The sequence below is a fragment of the Erythrolamprus reginae genome, chromosome 7 (assembly GCF_031021105.1).
Source record: "Erythrolamprus reginae isolate rEryReg1 chromosome 7, rEryReg1.hap1, whole genome shotgun sequence".
Classification (NCBI taxonomy): domain Eukaryota; kingdom Metazoa; phylum Chordata; class Lepidosauria; order Squamata; family Dipsadidae; genus Erythrolamprus; species Erythrolamprus reginae.
This window is the reverse complement of record NC_091956.1, coordinates 32,766,272-32,782,905: the sequence shown is the minus strand read 5'-3', so window position 1 is coordinate 32,782,905 and position 16,634 is coordinate 32,766,272. Positions and strand designations below refer to the sequence as shown.

General features: G+C 40.1%; 1 protein-coding gene across 5 annotated transcripts in view; it reads left to right on the top strand.

The window, feature by feature from the left end:
• Window positions 1–16,634, top strand: part of RAPGEF2 (Rap guanine nucleotide exchange factor 2) — a 245,238-nt gene that overhangs the window by 126,114 nt on the left and 102,490 nt on the right. For 3 of the 5 annotated variants that reach the window (XM_070757287.1, XM_070757283.1, XM_070757285.1), the window contains exon 7: window positions 236–253. The exons of the other annotated variants lie outside the window; for them this stretch is intronic. In XM_070757287.1, the coding sequence (XP_070613388.1) occupies window positions 236–253 (18 nt within the window). The remainder of the gene's footprint in view (window positions 1–235; window positions 254–16,634) is intronic. 5 annotated transcript variants of the gene reach the window in all.

The following is a 16,634-nucleotide window of genomic DNA, read 5'->3' as shown; positions in this document are numbered from 1 at the left end:
TGTCACAGAACGAATTAAGTTCGTAAGACGAGGTACCACTGTAGTAGTTTATATTAAATTACCGGTACTAATATATAACACTTTGTATTAAATGACTAAATAGCCTAGGGAAAATTCATTTTAAAACTTCCTTACATAAAAGCAGTAATTCATAATAGTATACGTTTTGTTATATCTGATTATGTTCATCTTTTCCTTTCCTCCTACATGGCATTCATTTCATTTTGGCTCACAGGAATGCACTAAACAGCAGGTATTGTAACCTATCTGTATGGTCGTTTAATGTTTATTTTTCCCAAGTTTGGTGTGTGACTAATGTCTTAATTCCGGCTTGTTGCAAATTTGTGTCATATCCCTATTGTTCTACTACATAGTATATATTTTAGTTTGAATTTAAGTCACAAATGTTAATCATTGTGACTTCATAATTGTTAGCATTTCATTTGTTGTTGCTGTTGTCATTTTTCATTGCCTGTGTGGCATCTTTCATTGTTAAAAATTTCATAATTTAAATATACAATGCTTAGATATATAAAATAGTTGAACATGCCCTATAAGTATTCTATTCATAAATTTTTCAGTTTTCATTCTCAAGCAGCAGCTATATGTTATACTTGAGCAACTGAGCTCTGTAACAAAAGTTAGTTTTATAGGTAGTCCTCGACTTATGACCACAGTTGAGACTCACATTTGCTTTCTAAGCAAGATAATTGTTGAATGGGTTGTGCCTCCTTTTCATGTTTTTATGCCACAATTGTTAGGCAAATCACTTCAGTTGTTAAGTGAATCATTTAGTCATTAAGCAAACCCGGCTTCCCCCATTGAATCTTCTAGTTACAAAGAGCAATCACGTGACCTGAGGATAGTTATAAATACATGACAGTTGCCTGAAGTTTATTTACATGACATGGGGATGCTGCAACAGTTGCATACATGAAAACTGATTGTCAGTCAGTGCTGTTTTAACTTTGAATCGGGTGGCTTTTAACATTTTTTTACTACCAGTTCTTTGGGCGTGGCTTCATGGTCATGTGACTGGATGGCATGACTTCATGGCCATGTGACTGAGTAGGCATGGCCATCTAAATGTCACTCACGTCAGGGTGCCTTGCCTGGCCCCTCCCCTCCCAGACATTCCTTGTCACACCCAGCCTCAACGTATCTAAAGTTCTGTAAAGATATTCACCTTTATTCAACTTTATTATCTACATACTATAGTTGTACTTTCATGGACCACTGAAAGGAAGAATTGTCTCACATGCTTTGCCCAAGAGTGTGATAGGCAACCCACTTTTAAGGGGCTGCTAGAAAGAGGGGGGGGGCAATATATTTTCCAAAGCACCAGAAAGCAAAACAAGAAGCAATGGGTGGAAACTGAACAAAGAGAGAAGCAACCTAAAACTAAGGAGAAACCTGGGAGAACCAATATAGGTGCAGAAATATTTCAGTAATAATTTGGCATATAACATAGCCATTCCTGTAATACCACCTGCATATTGTTCAAAACAAGTAATTAATGGCTGATGTTGAAAGATGTTTGTTGTGTTTAACAGATTAACAGAGTTGGAAGAGACCTTGTATGTCATCTAGTCCAACCGCCCACCCAAGCAGGAGACCTTACACCATTTTTGAAAAATGGCAGTCCAGTCTCTTGTTCCTTACCTTCAGTAAGAGGAACCAAAATTAAATGAATCCTCAAAATTGCATGTATATTTTGATGGTGAAAGGATGTCTACAGATTCTAATGGATTCCATCAGGACTGAGGATTACAATGAGGCTAGTTGTTCCTCTTTTCTCTTAGTATTGATGTTGCCAATGGAACAAAAGGGCAGGTTGAAATGGGTTAAGAAGATAAAAGGAATTGGACTCAGCAGAGAAAAATTAAAATTTCTTTTAGGAACAGGCAGGAGGGGAATGACAGCAGCATCGGGATACTCTACCTGACTTAGATGCTTAGAAATGAAACAGATTATGAGACTGGGAAAAGAAATCAAGAAAGACAAAATAGCTTGTCAGCTAAGTTTAATTAAAGCCCCTGAGAAAGGTTTCTGGGGAATTGAATAATACTCTTACACCTAGTTATAGCTTAACAAGGGATAGGTCTTAATAACGTAAGTATTCTTGTTGACAGAAGGATACCTAATGTATAATACTAGAACAATTAGCTATACACAAGTTTACTACATTTAATCCTCCTTTAAAGGAAGATGCCAGAAATATATGTATGGGAGGGTAAGATGTGTGTGGTGGGGATTGGAGGTCTATTTATATTGCATTAGCTAAATGTCACTCCCCTAATATATTATAAATAGAAAAAGTAATTTAATTTGATTTATAACAAGGGCACTAGCTACTGTATCTTGTTTGATGAATTCTAACAACTCCCAACAAGTGGTGATAGCATGGTTGGAATTAACAGATAAACAGCAGATTATTTTGAAAAATTGTACCAAGATCCAGAGCAAAGAAATAATTAAGGCCAAAAATTTGTGTTTTTATCCAGTGTTTCCTGAAACCTGGAAGTTCAAGGTCATCCACACTTTTTTTTTTGCAAAAAGGTTAATTGATGGGCTAATTTTAAAAATGATCATGCCACATTCAAAGGGGACAGATATATAGAGGTGTGTGTGTGTGTAGAGTAAGAGAGAGTTGGGTGGGGAGGGAGGGATGGTTACAGAGCTCATTCGTAAGCTGAAGGCTTATCAAATTCTCTCACAGTTGATGATGAAGGAGAGGAAATCAAAGCTAATAGAGCCCTTCTTTTTAAGTAAGATAAAAGAAGTAGGGTGGGGGATGAGGGGATCTAGTAATAAGCCCAAAATTATAAAAAAACAAACAACAACTTATACAAGTATTGTATAAATCCAGCTATATCAAAAGAGTGTACTGAAATATAAATTCCATATTTGCAACAAATCCAATAAACATTTACTTATAACAAAGGATATGTCAATTAATAATGTGATATAAATAAAATATATACAGTGGTTTATTCACCTATCAAAAGATGGGATTCCTTAAACCTTACCTTTTGGGAAAAGTAAATGCTGTCAAAATGAATATCATTCGAGATTAATTTATATACTGAAAGGAATTTCAGTATATACACCAGGGAACTATTTTCATAAAATAAATTCTTTGTTTAAAAAAATTAAATCGGGTTCTTTGATTCTGAGAATATCTTTACAGAAATTATTATTACCAATTAATGAGGGAAGATTTGATTTCCTAAATCTCAAGCTATATCTTCATACTTGCCTAGTGTCAAATATTGAATATTGGAAGCCAACCAGTGGTGTTAATTTTCTAATTTGGTCAACTTTGGAATGTACATATACAGCATCTTTGATTGGATAGATAGTCTAAACAAACTTAAACTCTTGTTATCTCTGTAAACAATGATGGCACTTAGGTAACTATGGAATACAATGCCTAATAAAAAGTTTGACTCTCTTTACCATGCCAAATTGACTTTATGTGGAAAGCCAACTTTAAAACGGTGATATGGAAAAAGTTGGTGGAAGCAGTCATGTTGACTTTGGATCAATTGATAGATGATGAAGTTGAATTTTTAATAACTCGGTGGCAATTTTAAAGTTACAATATTTATTATTCATTCGACTTCTATGCCGCCCAATCCCGAAGGATTTAGGGCGGCTTATAATAATAATAGAAATAGAAATAAAAAGAATAAAAAAATACAATAAGCAATAAAAAGAAATTAAATACAGTAGAACCCCGACTTACGAGACTAATTGGTTCCGGAAGGAGGCTCGTAAGTCGGAACGCTCGTATGACGAAACATTGTTTCCCATAGGAAACAATGTAAAGTCAATTAATCCGTGCAACAAAAAAAAAAAACCGCTGCCGCCGAACGCGGAAGTTAGCGTTTGGCTTCAGGAGACAGCTGCGAAGCGGCGCGGGTGTTTTAAAACGTCGCAGCCGGCCTGGGGGGCCGAGCCCCCCAGGCCGGCTGCGACATTTTAAAACACCCGCGCCGCTTCGCAGCTGTCTCCTGAAGCCGAATGCGGAAGTTAGCGTTCAGCTTCAGGAGACAGCTGCGAAGTGGCACGCGTGTTTTAAAAGGTTGCAGCCGGCCTGGGGGGCTTGCCAGCACCCCAGCGAGCCCCCCAGGCCGGCTGTGACGTTTTAAAACACGCGCGCCACTTCGCAGCTGTCTCCTGAAGCCAAACGCTAACTTCCGCGTTCGGCTTCAGGAGACAGCTGCGAAGCGGCACGTGTGTTTTAAAAGGTTGCAGCCGGCCTGGGGGGCTTGCCAGCACCCCAGCGAGCCCCCCAGGCCGGCTGTGACGTTTTAAAACACGCGCGCCACTTCGCAGCTGTCTCCTGAAGCCAAACGCTAACTTCCGCGTTCGGCTTCAGGAGACAGCTGCGAAGTGGCGCGCGTGTTTTAAAATGTCGCAGCCGGCCTGGGGGGCTCAGGGGGAAGCCCCCGAGCCCCCCAGGCCGGCTGCGACGTTTTAAAACACCCGAATGTGAGCTCGGGAGGCGAACAAAAATGTCGCTCCCCTCCCAGCTCTTATCTCGAGTAGCTCGTAAGTAGAGCTGCTCGTATGTCGAGGTTCCACTGTATAATCAAAACTATAAAACCCCATATTAAAAGAAACCCATTAATTGTTTACAGTTATTAACAATATTATTTGGACCAGAATCATTTTCAGATTCTGAGGCACTAGAACAGCTTATTAAATTATTTAAAAAAATGCAATTAGTGGGGAAATCCTTCAAAAATGGTGTGCTGAGCAACAAAGTGATTTTTCTTCCCTGCTGACAGACAACTGACTTCACTAACAAAGCTGGCTCTTCAGCAGCACACTTCCCATATTTGAAAGGGAGTTACTAGAAAGGATACAAAATGACCTTTGAATGTACCTACCTGAGAAAAGAAATCTTGAAGATTTCAATTTTCAGTAGATGAGACTGGAGGGTTGAGTTTTCATCTTTTCTTTTCAGTTGTTTGGTTGTTTTAAGCACACCTTGATTTTAATGGCATGTTTTGATTTTTTAAAATTCCGATTTACTTTTTAATGTTAATCAAATGTTGAATGCTGTAAAAAAAATGTTTTTTCTATATGGAAGTTGATAGTTATTTCCTAGATAGTGAAAGTGATCTGATCTTATTTATATTTGTATCAGATGTTAATTATAGAAATTTCACATTTTATTTTTAAAAGTTTGGGTCTTTTTTTTTTTTAATGGAAATCTCCCTTTTCCCCACATCTTTATTGTGGGAAATATAATATTATTATATTTTATTATCAAACTTCTGAGGTTACTTTAATATAACTGTAATAGTGCTTCTCCTGTCCTTGAAAGGCTGTGAAAGCTTAGCTACAGAAAAATGTACAGTTATATTAAAGATGCAAGCAATGCATCAACTTAAGGACAAAGCTCTTTGGGAAGCCTTGGGGAAAATGTCTTTACCGATACATAATCTAAATAGTTTTTAAATTTTAAAATAGCACTCAGTAACATCCCCATTTGTTTACCTAAATTTCATCTTCTATCTGAGTCTTCTATGTGGCAGATTTTTGTGACTCCTTAGAGTTTTTTTCCTTTTTTAAAAAATCCTTTCACAGAACTGCTTGATTGATCTCATAATTGAGCCTACATTTGGGTGGCTTTAGAAACTAAGTATGATAAGGGTGTTGTGATAAAATTAGATTTCTAAATAATGTGGCTGCAAATTTATGGAAATTAACAATGCTGAGTTGCTATGGGGAAGTAATGTATTGCGATAATATTCACAGGAAAGATTTTAATTTTTGAATTATTTTCATTTTTGCAGTGGAACTAGTCAAGTTTTTCTCTGATATTTCCCCAAATGTTATAATTTACATAAAACAATAGATGGCCTTTTTTATACACATAGAAATATGTAAATTAAAGTAAGCTTGTAGATGAGATTTGTCAGTTTTAAAATCTCAGAGATCAAATATAGTAATGAACTAAAATAAGGAGACATACAGTGGTACCTCGAGATACGAGTTTAATTCGTTCCGGACCCGGGCTCTTAAGTCGAGCAGCTCTTATCTCGAACGACTTTTCCCCATAGGAATTAATGTAAATAATTTTAATTGGTTCCAGCCCTCAAAAAACTCACAAAGTTAGTCTAAATTATGCAGAAAGACATGTTTTTAATGAAGAAATGTACATGTACATATAAATGAATAATGAAGTTTCTTTCACTTAACTCGTAAACTTTCTTAAACTTTTAAATTTACATATGTTCAACTTCTCTGCCACCCAATCCTGTAGGACAGAGGTCCCCAACCCTTTTTGCACCAGGGACCGGCTTTAAGCGATCAAGAGAGGAATGGGTGAATGAATGGACGGAGGGTGGGAAGGAAGGAAGGAAAGAGGGAAGGGACAGGAACAGAGGAAGGAAGCAAGGAAACTTATGAAAGGGGAGAGTAAGAGAGGAATGAGTGAAGGGAGGGAGGGAGGGAGGGAAGAAGGTGGGAAGGAGAAAGAAAAGAAGAAATAGAGGAAGGGAAGGTAAAAGAGAGAAAGAAAAAGAGCAAGAAAGAAAGAAAGAAAGAAAGAAAGAAAGAAAGAAAGAAAGAAAGGGGGAAGGGACAGGAACAGAGGAAGGAAGCAAGGAAACTTATGAAAGGGGAGAGTAAGAGAGGAATGAGTGAAGGGAGGGAGGGAGGGAAGAAGGTGGGAAGGAGAAAGAAAAGAAGAAATAGAGGAAGGGAAGGTAAAAGAGAGAAAGAAAAAGAGCAAGAAAGAAAGCTGCAAGCACCCCCCCGAGCCCCCCAGGCCGGCTGCAACCTTTTAAAACACGCGCGCCGCTTCGCAGCTGTCTCCTGAAGGCGAACGCAGAAGTTAGCGTTTGGCTTCAGGAGACAGCTCCTTGGCGCTTGTATCTCGAATTTGGGCTTGTAAGTAGAACAAAAATATCTCTCCCCTCCCAGCTCTTATCTCGAGTTGCTCTTAAGTAGAGCAGCTCTTATGTCGGGGTTCCACTGTATTGATAAAAAATAACAGAAAACAATTTGATACAAAAATAGACTTAGATTTCAATATGCCAATTTTGGAAAACTTTTTTTAAAGTATTATTTTTTTTCCTAATTCTTTTGACTTCACTACTTCATTAAGTAATTTTTCTGTTTCACATTTTGGTTCCAAATATTACCAACTATTGTTTGCTTTTCTTTTTGATAAATGCTAGCTGGAATATTATTGTATCTACTATTGGTCCAACGGGCTGAGGCTAGAGACACCACAGTGGTTAAATATAACATTAGAAGGATAACAAAACTAGATTGGGAGATTATGAATTCAAGACATTTTATCCCTTCACGGGTCAACTTTGTTGGTCAGAGTTATCATCATCACCCTGGTCAAATATCTTTGTACGTTCTCCTTTATAAAAGTAGAACCTTAATCTGAAATCTTTAAAGAATGTTCTTCAAAGCTGTTATGCTTAGTATTCTTCAGCTGTATTTTACTGGCAAGAATTTTGCTCATAAGCTGTATTCAAGTTGATTTAGAATTCACCAGATCTGTTTGACAAGATTGTCTTTCAGAGATACAAACCAGTAGTGGGTTCTAAAACCTGTTGTTATTGGTTTGCGTGAGCGCTTGGCGCGCAACGCTTCTGTGTATGCGCAGAAGCGTCCTGGGTGGGTGGAGTCTCCTGCCCCCACCGCTACTGGTTCGCAGAACCGGGCTGAACTGATAGCAACCCACCATTGTTACATGCATATATATTACCAAAATGTCAGAAAAGATTTGTCATATTTCAGGGAATTTATATTTAGAGGAAGCCGATAAAAATTGGTCATTCCAACCTCCTTTTAGAGTGGGGGACGAAGCCTTTTGGTCAACCAATTACATTCGATTCAAAATGCCTAGCAAAAAGCTAGGACCCAAATTTTTAGGCCCTTTCCCAATAGTGAAAGTGATAAACCCAATCACCGTGCAACTTGCATTACCTAGAATTCTAGGGAAATTTCAACCTGTATTTCATTGCAGCTTGCTTAAGCCAGTAATTAGATCCACTATAAGACCTCATACACAACCACCACCTCCCCTACTAATAATACAGAGGGAGACACACTATGAAGTGGGGAAAAAAATATACTTCCATATATTTAGAGATCAGTTACAATATTTAATTCATTGGAAGAGATATCCTTTGTCTGAGGCCACTTGGGTTAAAAGTTGGAATGTGAAATAATAATAATAATAATAATAATAATAATAATAATAATAATAATAATAATAATAATAATAGTTTTGCTTGCTCATTTTCGGCCCGAAAAAGTGGTCGAAAATGAGCAAGCAAAACTACTGTGGGACTTCCGACTTCAGACTTACCGAATTCTGAAGCATAACACACCAGACATCTTGATTGTGGAGAAAAAGAAAGCATGGATCATCGACATCGCAATCCCAGGAGACAGCAGTATTGAGGAGAAGCAGCTAGAAAAATTAGTGAAATATGAAGATCTAAAAATCAATCTGCAACGACTCTGGCATAAGCCAGTGAAAGTGGTCCCAATGGTACTTGGCATGCTGGGCGCAGTGCCAAAGGATCTCAGCGGATATTTGAAAACCATCAGAATTGACAAAATCTCCACCTGTCAATTGCAGATGGCCGCTTTACTGGGATCGGCAAACATAATTCGCTGCTACATCACGCAGTCCTAGGTGCTTGGGAAGCACCCGACTGGTGATGAAATATGAAATCCAGCATAGTGATCTCATTTTCTGTGTTGTATTGAAATAATAATAATAATAATAATAATAATAATAATAATAATAATAATAATAATAATAATAATTAATAATAATAATAATAATAATAATAATAATAATAATAATAATATATTAGATTTGTATGCCGCCCCTCTCCACAGACTCGGGGCGGCTGACAAACTAATTAAACAGTTCCACGAAAAATACCCAAAACAAAGGGTCCCCCCCGGGGGGGGGGAGAGGAGGTTGAGGATGATATTAACCTGTGTTCTTTTATTCTCTCCTTTGACAGGGCACGCTTTTATCTTGGTGGGGGGGGGGCACCTGTCAGGCTGAAGCCACTGTTTTGAGTTGGAGACTTTGGCCTGCCACAAGTAGAATAGCACTGTGGGAATTGGGGAGGGGTGGTTGCATGAGAGGGAAAAATACTAACCACAACGGATTATTTCCAGAGATGCAAGGTCATATTTTGTTCACCACCAGCAGGGAGTACATGGGAGGATCATGGATGTTGACAGAACCAGGATGGTCCATGTGATGAACTTGTGGGTGTAGGGACAAGCGATGAACCTTGACCTGGGTGGAGAACTGTAAGTTAGTATCGGGTTGACTAGAATTTGTAACCAACATGGCTCTGTTAATAAAATGGACTTAATTAATTAATTGATTGATTGATTGATTGATTGATTCATTCATTCACTGATTATTAAATTGGAAGGTGGAAAATATCCCCACCTTCATGGACCATAAGTTATGAGAAGTTTGCAATGATCTCAACAGAAGTTTTCCTCAGCTCTGCTTTGTCTGAATATGCAATATCTATGCTCTGTCATTGAGCTGTGATCATTCTGGCCCTAAAAATAAACATAAAGTTCTCTCAATAACAAGAATTGTACTCCATTCTCTTTATTTATAGTATGGAACCTTAAGTTCTCCATATCATAAAAGAGACACGGGAAAAAAGGGATTTTTACATTGCTCCTTAAGATTCCTTCCCTTCCCTACCCCACCCCACCCTATTATTGATGTACTGATATGATTCTGAAATCAGACGTAAAAGTTATTAGTACAGAAATTGTAATTGGAGCAAAGAAGGATGCAAGGGACTTTAGGAAGACGAATTTATGCAATTCAAGTTTTTGATGAATTTCTCGTTTTTCTTATTTTCATATCTTGGCTTTAAATCAACCCAAAGACATATTTATTCAATATACTGTATCTATATATGGGGTATGGTAACTTATATAATTTTTTTCATAAAGTTTTGCTATATTCCAGGTGTTACTGTGCTTAGTAGTGCTATTTTATGCTATTTCATATGGTTGTGTACTAATCCAAATTCAGAAGGCGGAATGTGCTTTGGGGTGAAGGCTCACTTTGTATTTGCTAGCAAATGTTTAAAAGGTTTGTACAGCAGGGCAGGAAAAAGCACAGTGGATATGAAGTATTGAGAGCTATGAATTCCTCTTCCCCTTTCAAATCCAGATTGTTGTACAGTTTCAAGAGAGGTAACTGAAGATTTGAAATCTTCATTTTTCAGGCTTTTGGGGGGCCGTTTTAGATGTTCAGTTGTAGTAAACAAACAGAGAGGGAAATTGTACCTGTTGAGGCCTTTGATTCAATTTCCCTATTTATTTATTTACTACTACTGAACATCTAAAATGGTCCCCAAAATGGCCCTAAAGGCCAAAAAATGGCAGGGCCAGCCGCTGGTGGGATTAGCCAGTTCACCAAACTGGGCAGAATTTTAACAATTGGTTTGCCTAAACCGGTCCGAAGTAGCTGAATACCACCTCTGGATCAGGCTCAGATTATTCTTGGCTTGGTGTCTCCTAAGGCTAACATTCCACTGATTTAGGTGAAACCACTTCATCAGAGGCTGAGTCCTGGACCATGACCAAAGGGAGAAGAGAGAAGAAGAAAAAAGTATTCTGAATTTCAAATGTTCAAATCCACAAATTATGGATGCATTTCAAAAATAGTTACCAATCAAATAGATTTAAGCTGTGTAGTAGAACAGCGGTCCCCAAACTACGGCCCGCTGAGGCCATTTATTCGGCCCGCAGTGGTGCACGAGATTTTACCGATCGATATAATAAGCTCCTGAATCTCCTGTCCACTCACTGCAGTCGGCTGCTGAGTGAGGAGGAGGTGGAGAGCCAAGGGGCGGGGAGGAAAGCGGGCCTGCAATTGGCCCCTTTCTTTGCCACCTTTAGGGAGAGAAACTGTTGCTGCCCTATGGCAGAGCAGCAACAGCTCCTCTCCCTAAAAGCAAGCAAGAAAGAAAGGGGCCAATTGCAGGCCCGCTTTCCTCCCAGCCCCTTTGCTCTCCACCTCCTCTTCCTCCTCCCCACCTCCTCCTCCGCAGTGAGTGGATGGGAGATTCAGGAAAAGACGATTCAAAAACCGTGCACTGAAAGTCACAGCTAAGTGCACCATGGCTAAGTGCATGGAGGGAGGCGGCCGCTTGGAAACCCCTGACCTCCACCGCCTCTCCCCCGCAGCACAAGGCGAGCACACCTCGCTGCTGACACAGGCGGCGGGGACTGCCCTTTCCCCCTTCATGGCCTCTTTGATAGCCCTTCCCGGCAAAGGTGCCGTGTCTGCCTCCCCGCCAACTGCCGCCGCCGGCGCGCAGCTCTGCTCACCCAAAGTCTGGTGTTGATGCTTGAGAGAGGGCTTGGGGCTCTTGGCATCAGCGGCTGCCATGGCGCCATTGTTGTTGTCACTGTGGCGGCTGCCTTGCGCTGGCCAGTAAAGCCGGCTGCCTGGGAAAGCAGCGCAGGAAAGCGGCGCATTTGAAAAGCGTGCTGCTTTCCCGGGCAGCTGACTTTGCTGGCCAGTGCAAGGCAGCCGCCGTGGCGACAACAACAACGGCGCCGTGACAGCCGCTGATGCCAAGAGCCCCAAGCCCGCTCTCAAGCGTCAACGAGAGGCTTCGGGTGAGCAGAGCTGCGTGCCAGCGACGGGAGCTGGCGGGGAGTCAGACGCAGTGCCTCTGCCGGGAAGGGCTGTCAAAGAGGCCCTGAAGGGGGACAGGGCAGTCCCCGCCACCTGTGTCAGCGGCAAGGTGGCCGTGCCGGCTGGGGCGGGAGAAGGCTGGAGTTGCGCGGAAAGTGGCACCTGCTGGTGTGGGCCTGGTCCAAGAGGAGCCACCGCTGTCGCTGCACCAATGGCAGCTGCCGTGGGGGCAGAGCCAAGGGGAGGGCGCGGAGGCAGTGCCCGCTAGAGAAGCGGAGAGAGAGAGAGAAGTGGACCGAAAGAAAGAAAAGGGAAAGAGAGGGAGGGAAAGAGAAATGGAGAGGAAGGAAGGAGGGAGGGAGGGGAAGGAGGAAGGGAGGGAAGGAAGGAAGACAGAAAGGGAGAAGAGAGGGAGAGAGAGATAGAAAGGGAAAGAGAGAAAGAGGGAGAGATAGAGAGGGAGAGAGAAAGGAAGAGAGAGAAAGGGAGAGAGAGAAAGAAAGAGGGAGAGATAGAGAGAGAAAGAGGAAGAGATACAAAGAGAGTGAGTGAGAGAGAGAAATGAGAAAGTGATGGAGGGAAAGAACGAGGGAGAGGAAAATGAAACAAATGAGAGAGAAGGAAAAAAGGGAGAGGGAAGAGAGAAATGGAGAGGAAGGAGGGAGGGAGGGAGGGATGTAAGGAAGGAGAATTGGAGTTTATTGATTTAAGTTTAAATTTACTTGTTAATAAAGAAGTATAAATTACTTTATTACTTAATTACTTAATTACTTCTTTATTTTAAATATTGTATTTGTTCCCATTTTATTTTTTACTTTAAATAAGGTATGTGCAGTGTGCATAGGGATTTGTTCATATGTTATTTTTATAGTCCATCCCTCCAATAGTCTGAGAGACAGTGAACTGGCCCTCTGTGTAAAAGGTTTGGGGACCCCTGTAGTAGAATATTATACAGATACAAGGAAAGCTCTCTACAATAGCAACATTACAGAACCTCCAAAGAAAAGGTTTTAGAGGAGGAGCTCAATAAAATGCTTTAAATGGCAGATGCATTCAACAAATAACAAAATAACAGATGCATTCAAAAGTGACTAGTTGTGCTGGTACTAAAATCAAATGGGAAAGCCAATAGCCTCAGTGAATGACATCTAAAGTGACTTTAGTGAGGGCCAAAATTTTGTTCTTGTATATAAAAAAAGAATACGGGCATATTCCAATAGAATCCAACTCAAAAGAAAAGAATGACTTTTGATTCATGATGATGCCATTCATGAATATGGAACAGATACCACATTCCAACATATCACTTACAATTTCTTACTTGGCTAAGATTAATAGAGTGCCCCAAATGTTTATATGATCATCGACAGTAAATCATGGGAAGGCATCACCAAAATTTGGGATTGGTAACTCAGAGCTTCAAGAAAGCCAGTTTACCTTTCAATCTAGTCAACTGGAGGGAGATATATTTAAGGACAACATGACTAGACAAGATAATTCTACTTTATGGAATGTACTGTACTTTAGGAATAAAATCTTAATGTACAAACTTGCTGTCCCCATTTTCAGCTGTCTGAAAATTACAGCATAATCTTCCCCAAGTTTCTTCCTTTGAACATTAATCCTTTAGGTGATCCTCCCTTCCTTTTCTGATTGTTTTCTAGACAGCATCGGATCTCCTCATTCCCCAAGGTCATTCGCACATTCCTCCTTTCTTCTCCTTCATTTTCAGTATTAGGATCACATAGCTGTTGATGAAACCGTAGAATTTTGAAATTTTGAGTAGAGAGGAAAAGAATAGCATTTTTAAGCTATACAACTAGAAGAACTGCGAGAAGCATATGGGCTGGCAAGACAGCTGTTGGCCTTGCCAGGTAGACCAGAGAGGAAACACAATCATATAAGCTAATTCTACTATGTTGAAAAGAATCTTCATTGACATAGTCTTGCTATTGCAATTCTTGCAATTCTCCTGCTGTAAACTTTAAAGACTGATAACTTAGACACGGTCTCTCTTGCTTCACCCACTATGAAGCTGTGAGCTATGCTCCCCCTTATCTGACCAGTCCCTATGTACTGTAGTAGTTCTTCATCATGTTTCCCAAGATCATTCCCACATACTATTACCTCACCAGGAGAAAAGGAGAAAAGATCTGCTGTTGGATATTTCTGGAAAACAAAACACCGGGTATGAGTGCAGCAAAAGAACAGCAGTGAAGTCAAAGTCCTATTGACCAAAGAGGCAACAGGAAAGATAGCAGCAACTTGGAAACTGGAATGTATGTCCCAACCTTGCCCTGTCCCCCTGCCCAAATTAGTCTTAGATTTGAGGTAAGGGAAGAGCCTGGAAGGGAAAGAAACCTTGGCTGGAGAAATTATTTCCAAGAAGAAAAAGTAAAGAAACAAACAGAAAAATGCTAGATCCCTACCTACTGACTGTTGGAGGAAAAAGTAAGGACAGAGCAGACAAGACAAGAACCCCCACACACACAAAATATATAGTCCAAAACCTCCCCCCCCCTTTCTTTGGAAAAGGAATAGGAGTTTAGATATTAGTATTAAGGAAATAATAGATTAGTACTAGAAATATGAAGATATCGGAATGGGTATTATTTTATAAAATAATTTAAGACATTCACATTCTCCTTTTGAAAACCATCCATGTTTGTATTATAAAAGCAATGGTACAAGAATCAACCAATCATGGTTAAAAATCAGAGTAGACTTGCATGGCCACAAAAGCTGATTGGAAAGAAGCTTTTCAAATTAATTGCATACTAAGAATTTGCATATGAAATCATACTGTCTGATTTATTATGAATTTTGTTTCAATTTTATTAGGTTTTTGTATAATTTGTATAAATGTAAATTTATATTTATAATTTATATAATTCATTATAATTTATCAGTTTATTTGATACAGAAAGTGGTAAGAAAAAAAGAAAATCTGAAAGACCAGATTAAAGACAGATAATGGGAAAAAAAATCTAAGATATCACTATAAATTAACAACAACTTGATGGCACATAATTAATCAAGCTGAATCCTACCGCCAGCCCGGCTACTTCCTTGAGCAGCACAGGCAGGGCTGTTGACACGCATCTGGGAGGCAGGTACGTGAGCAACAAGCTCACCAGAACTCCTAAGTCCAACTTCACTAGGAGGGACTCACAGCCCGCAATCTCTGGAGCAACGGGTTTACACAGGCAAAGGCTCTCCCTGGCTATAATAGCCACTCCTCTCCCCCTTCCCTGGGGTCGAGGCTGATGCCATATCTGAAACCTGGCTGGGCAGATTTCAGAGAGAGGAACTCCTCCCTCTGGGCCCAGCCACGTTTCAGTCACACATGCCAGGTCGGCCTCCTCATCCGGAATCAAATCCCGGATGAGGAGAGCTTTATTTACCACCGACCTGGCATTGAGTAGCAGCAGCCTGAGTCCAGGGCCAGAATTACACTCATCACCAGTACCCAGGGTTGAACTCACGGAGCCGGAAGACGGGATTTCTATTAAGCAGCGATCTCTCCTTCCCCTGGAATAGCTAGCTCCGTGGCTCCCGCCATATCTGCCTCTCCCCAGCAGCACCGGAATTTTCCGACCCTCTGCCATCCCAGAGATAGGTGCCCCCTCCCCTCCTGTCTCTCTAGCGTCAGGTGGGCCAAATATATCATTCATACCATTTCCATTCACCTCATCCATTCCATAACCCCACCCACCCCAACCATCCCACTCATACCAATCATTCATCCCATACACATTATTACATCCACCCCAGTTATCCATTACTTAAAAAGCCCCCCCCCAATAATTTAATTAAAATGGATTAAATTAGCAATGATTAAAACACTAATAAAATGCATAACAAATATATAAAATATGCAATATAAAATTCATAATAGTTAATATTGATGGATATAAAATCAGATCTTAGTCACTGGTCAATCATCAGTCAATCAGTCAATCAATCAATCAATCAATCAATCCAGGTATAATGTCCTCTTTAGATCTTCCATACAGTCTTAGTCTTAAAGTCTGCTGTCTTCTACAATCTTCCCACTAGGGGGCGCAGGTCTTCTATGATCTTGCGTAGTAATTAGAAACATAGAAAAATAGAAGTCTGACGGCAGAAAAAGACCTCATGGTCCATATAGTCTGCCCTTATACTACTTCCTGTATTTTATCTTAAGATGGATATATGTTTATCCCAGGCATATTTAAATTCAGTTACTGTGGATTTATCTACCACATCTGCTGGAAGTTTGTTCCAAGGATTTACTACTCTTTCAGTAAAATAATATTTTCTCATGTTGCTTTTGACCTTTCCCCCAACTAACTTCAGATTGTGTCCCCTTGTTCTTGTGTTCACTTTCCTATTAAAAACACTTCCCTCCTGGACCTTATTTAACCCTTTAACATATTTAAATGTTTCGATCAGGTCCCCCCTTTTCCTCCTGTCCTCCAGACTATACAGATTGAGTTCATTAAGTCTCTCCTGATAAGTTTGATGCTTAAGACCTTCCACCATTTTGTAGCCCATCTTTGGACCTGTTCAATTTTGTCAATATCTTTTTGTAGGTGAGGTATCCAGAACTGAACACAGTATTCCAAATGTGGTCTCACCTGCACTCTATATAGCGGGATCATAATCTCCCTCTTCCTGCTTGTTATACCTCTAGCTATGCAGCCATGCATTGTACTTGCTTTCCCTACTGCCTAACTGCACTGTTCACCCATTTTGAGACTGTCAGAAATCACTACCCCTAAATCCCTTTCTTCTGAAGTTTTTGCTAACACAGAACTGCCAATACAATACTCAGATTGAAGATTCCTTTTCCCCAAGTGCATTATTTTACATTTGGAAACATTAAACTGCAGTTTCCATTGCTTTGACCATTTAGCTAGTAAAGCTAAATCATTTACCATATTACAGACGCCTCCAGGAA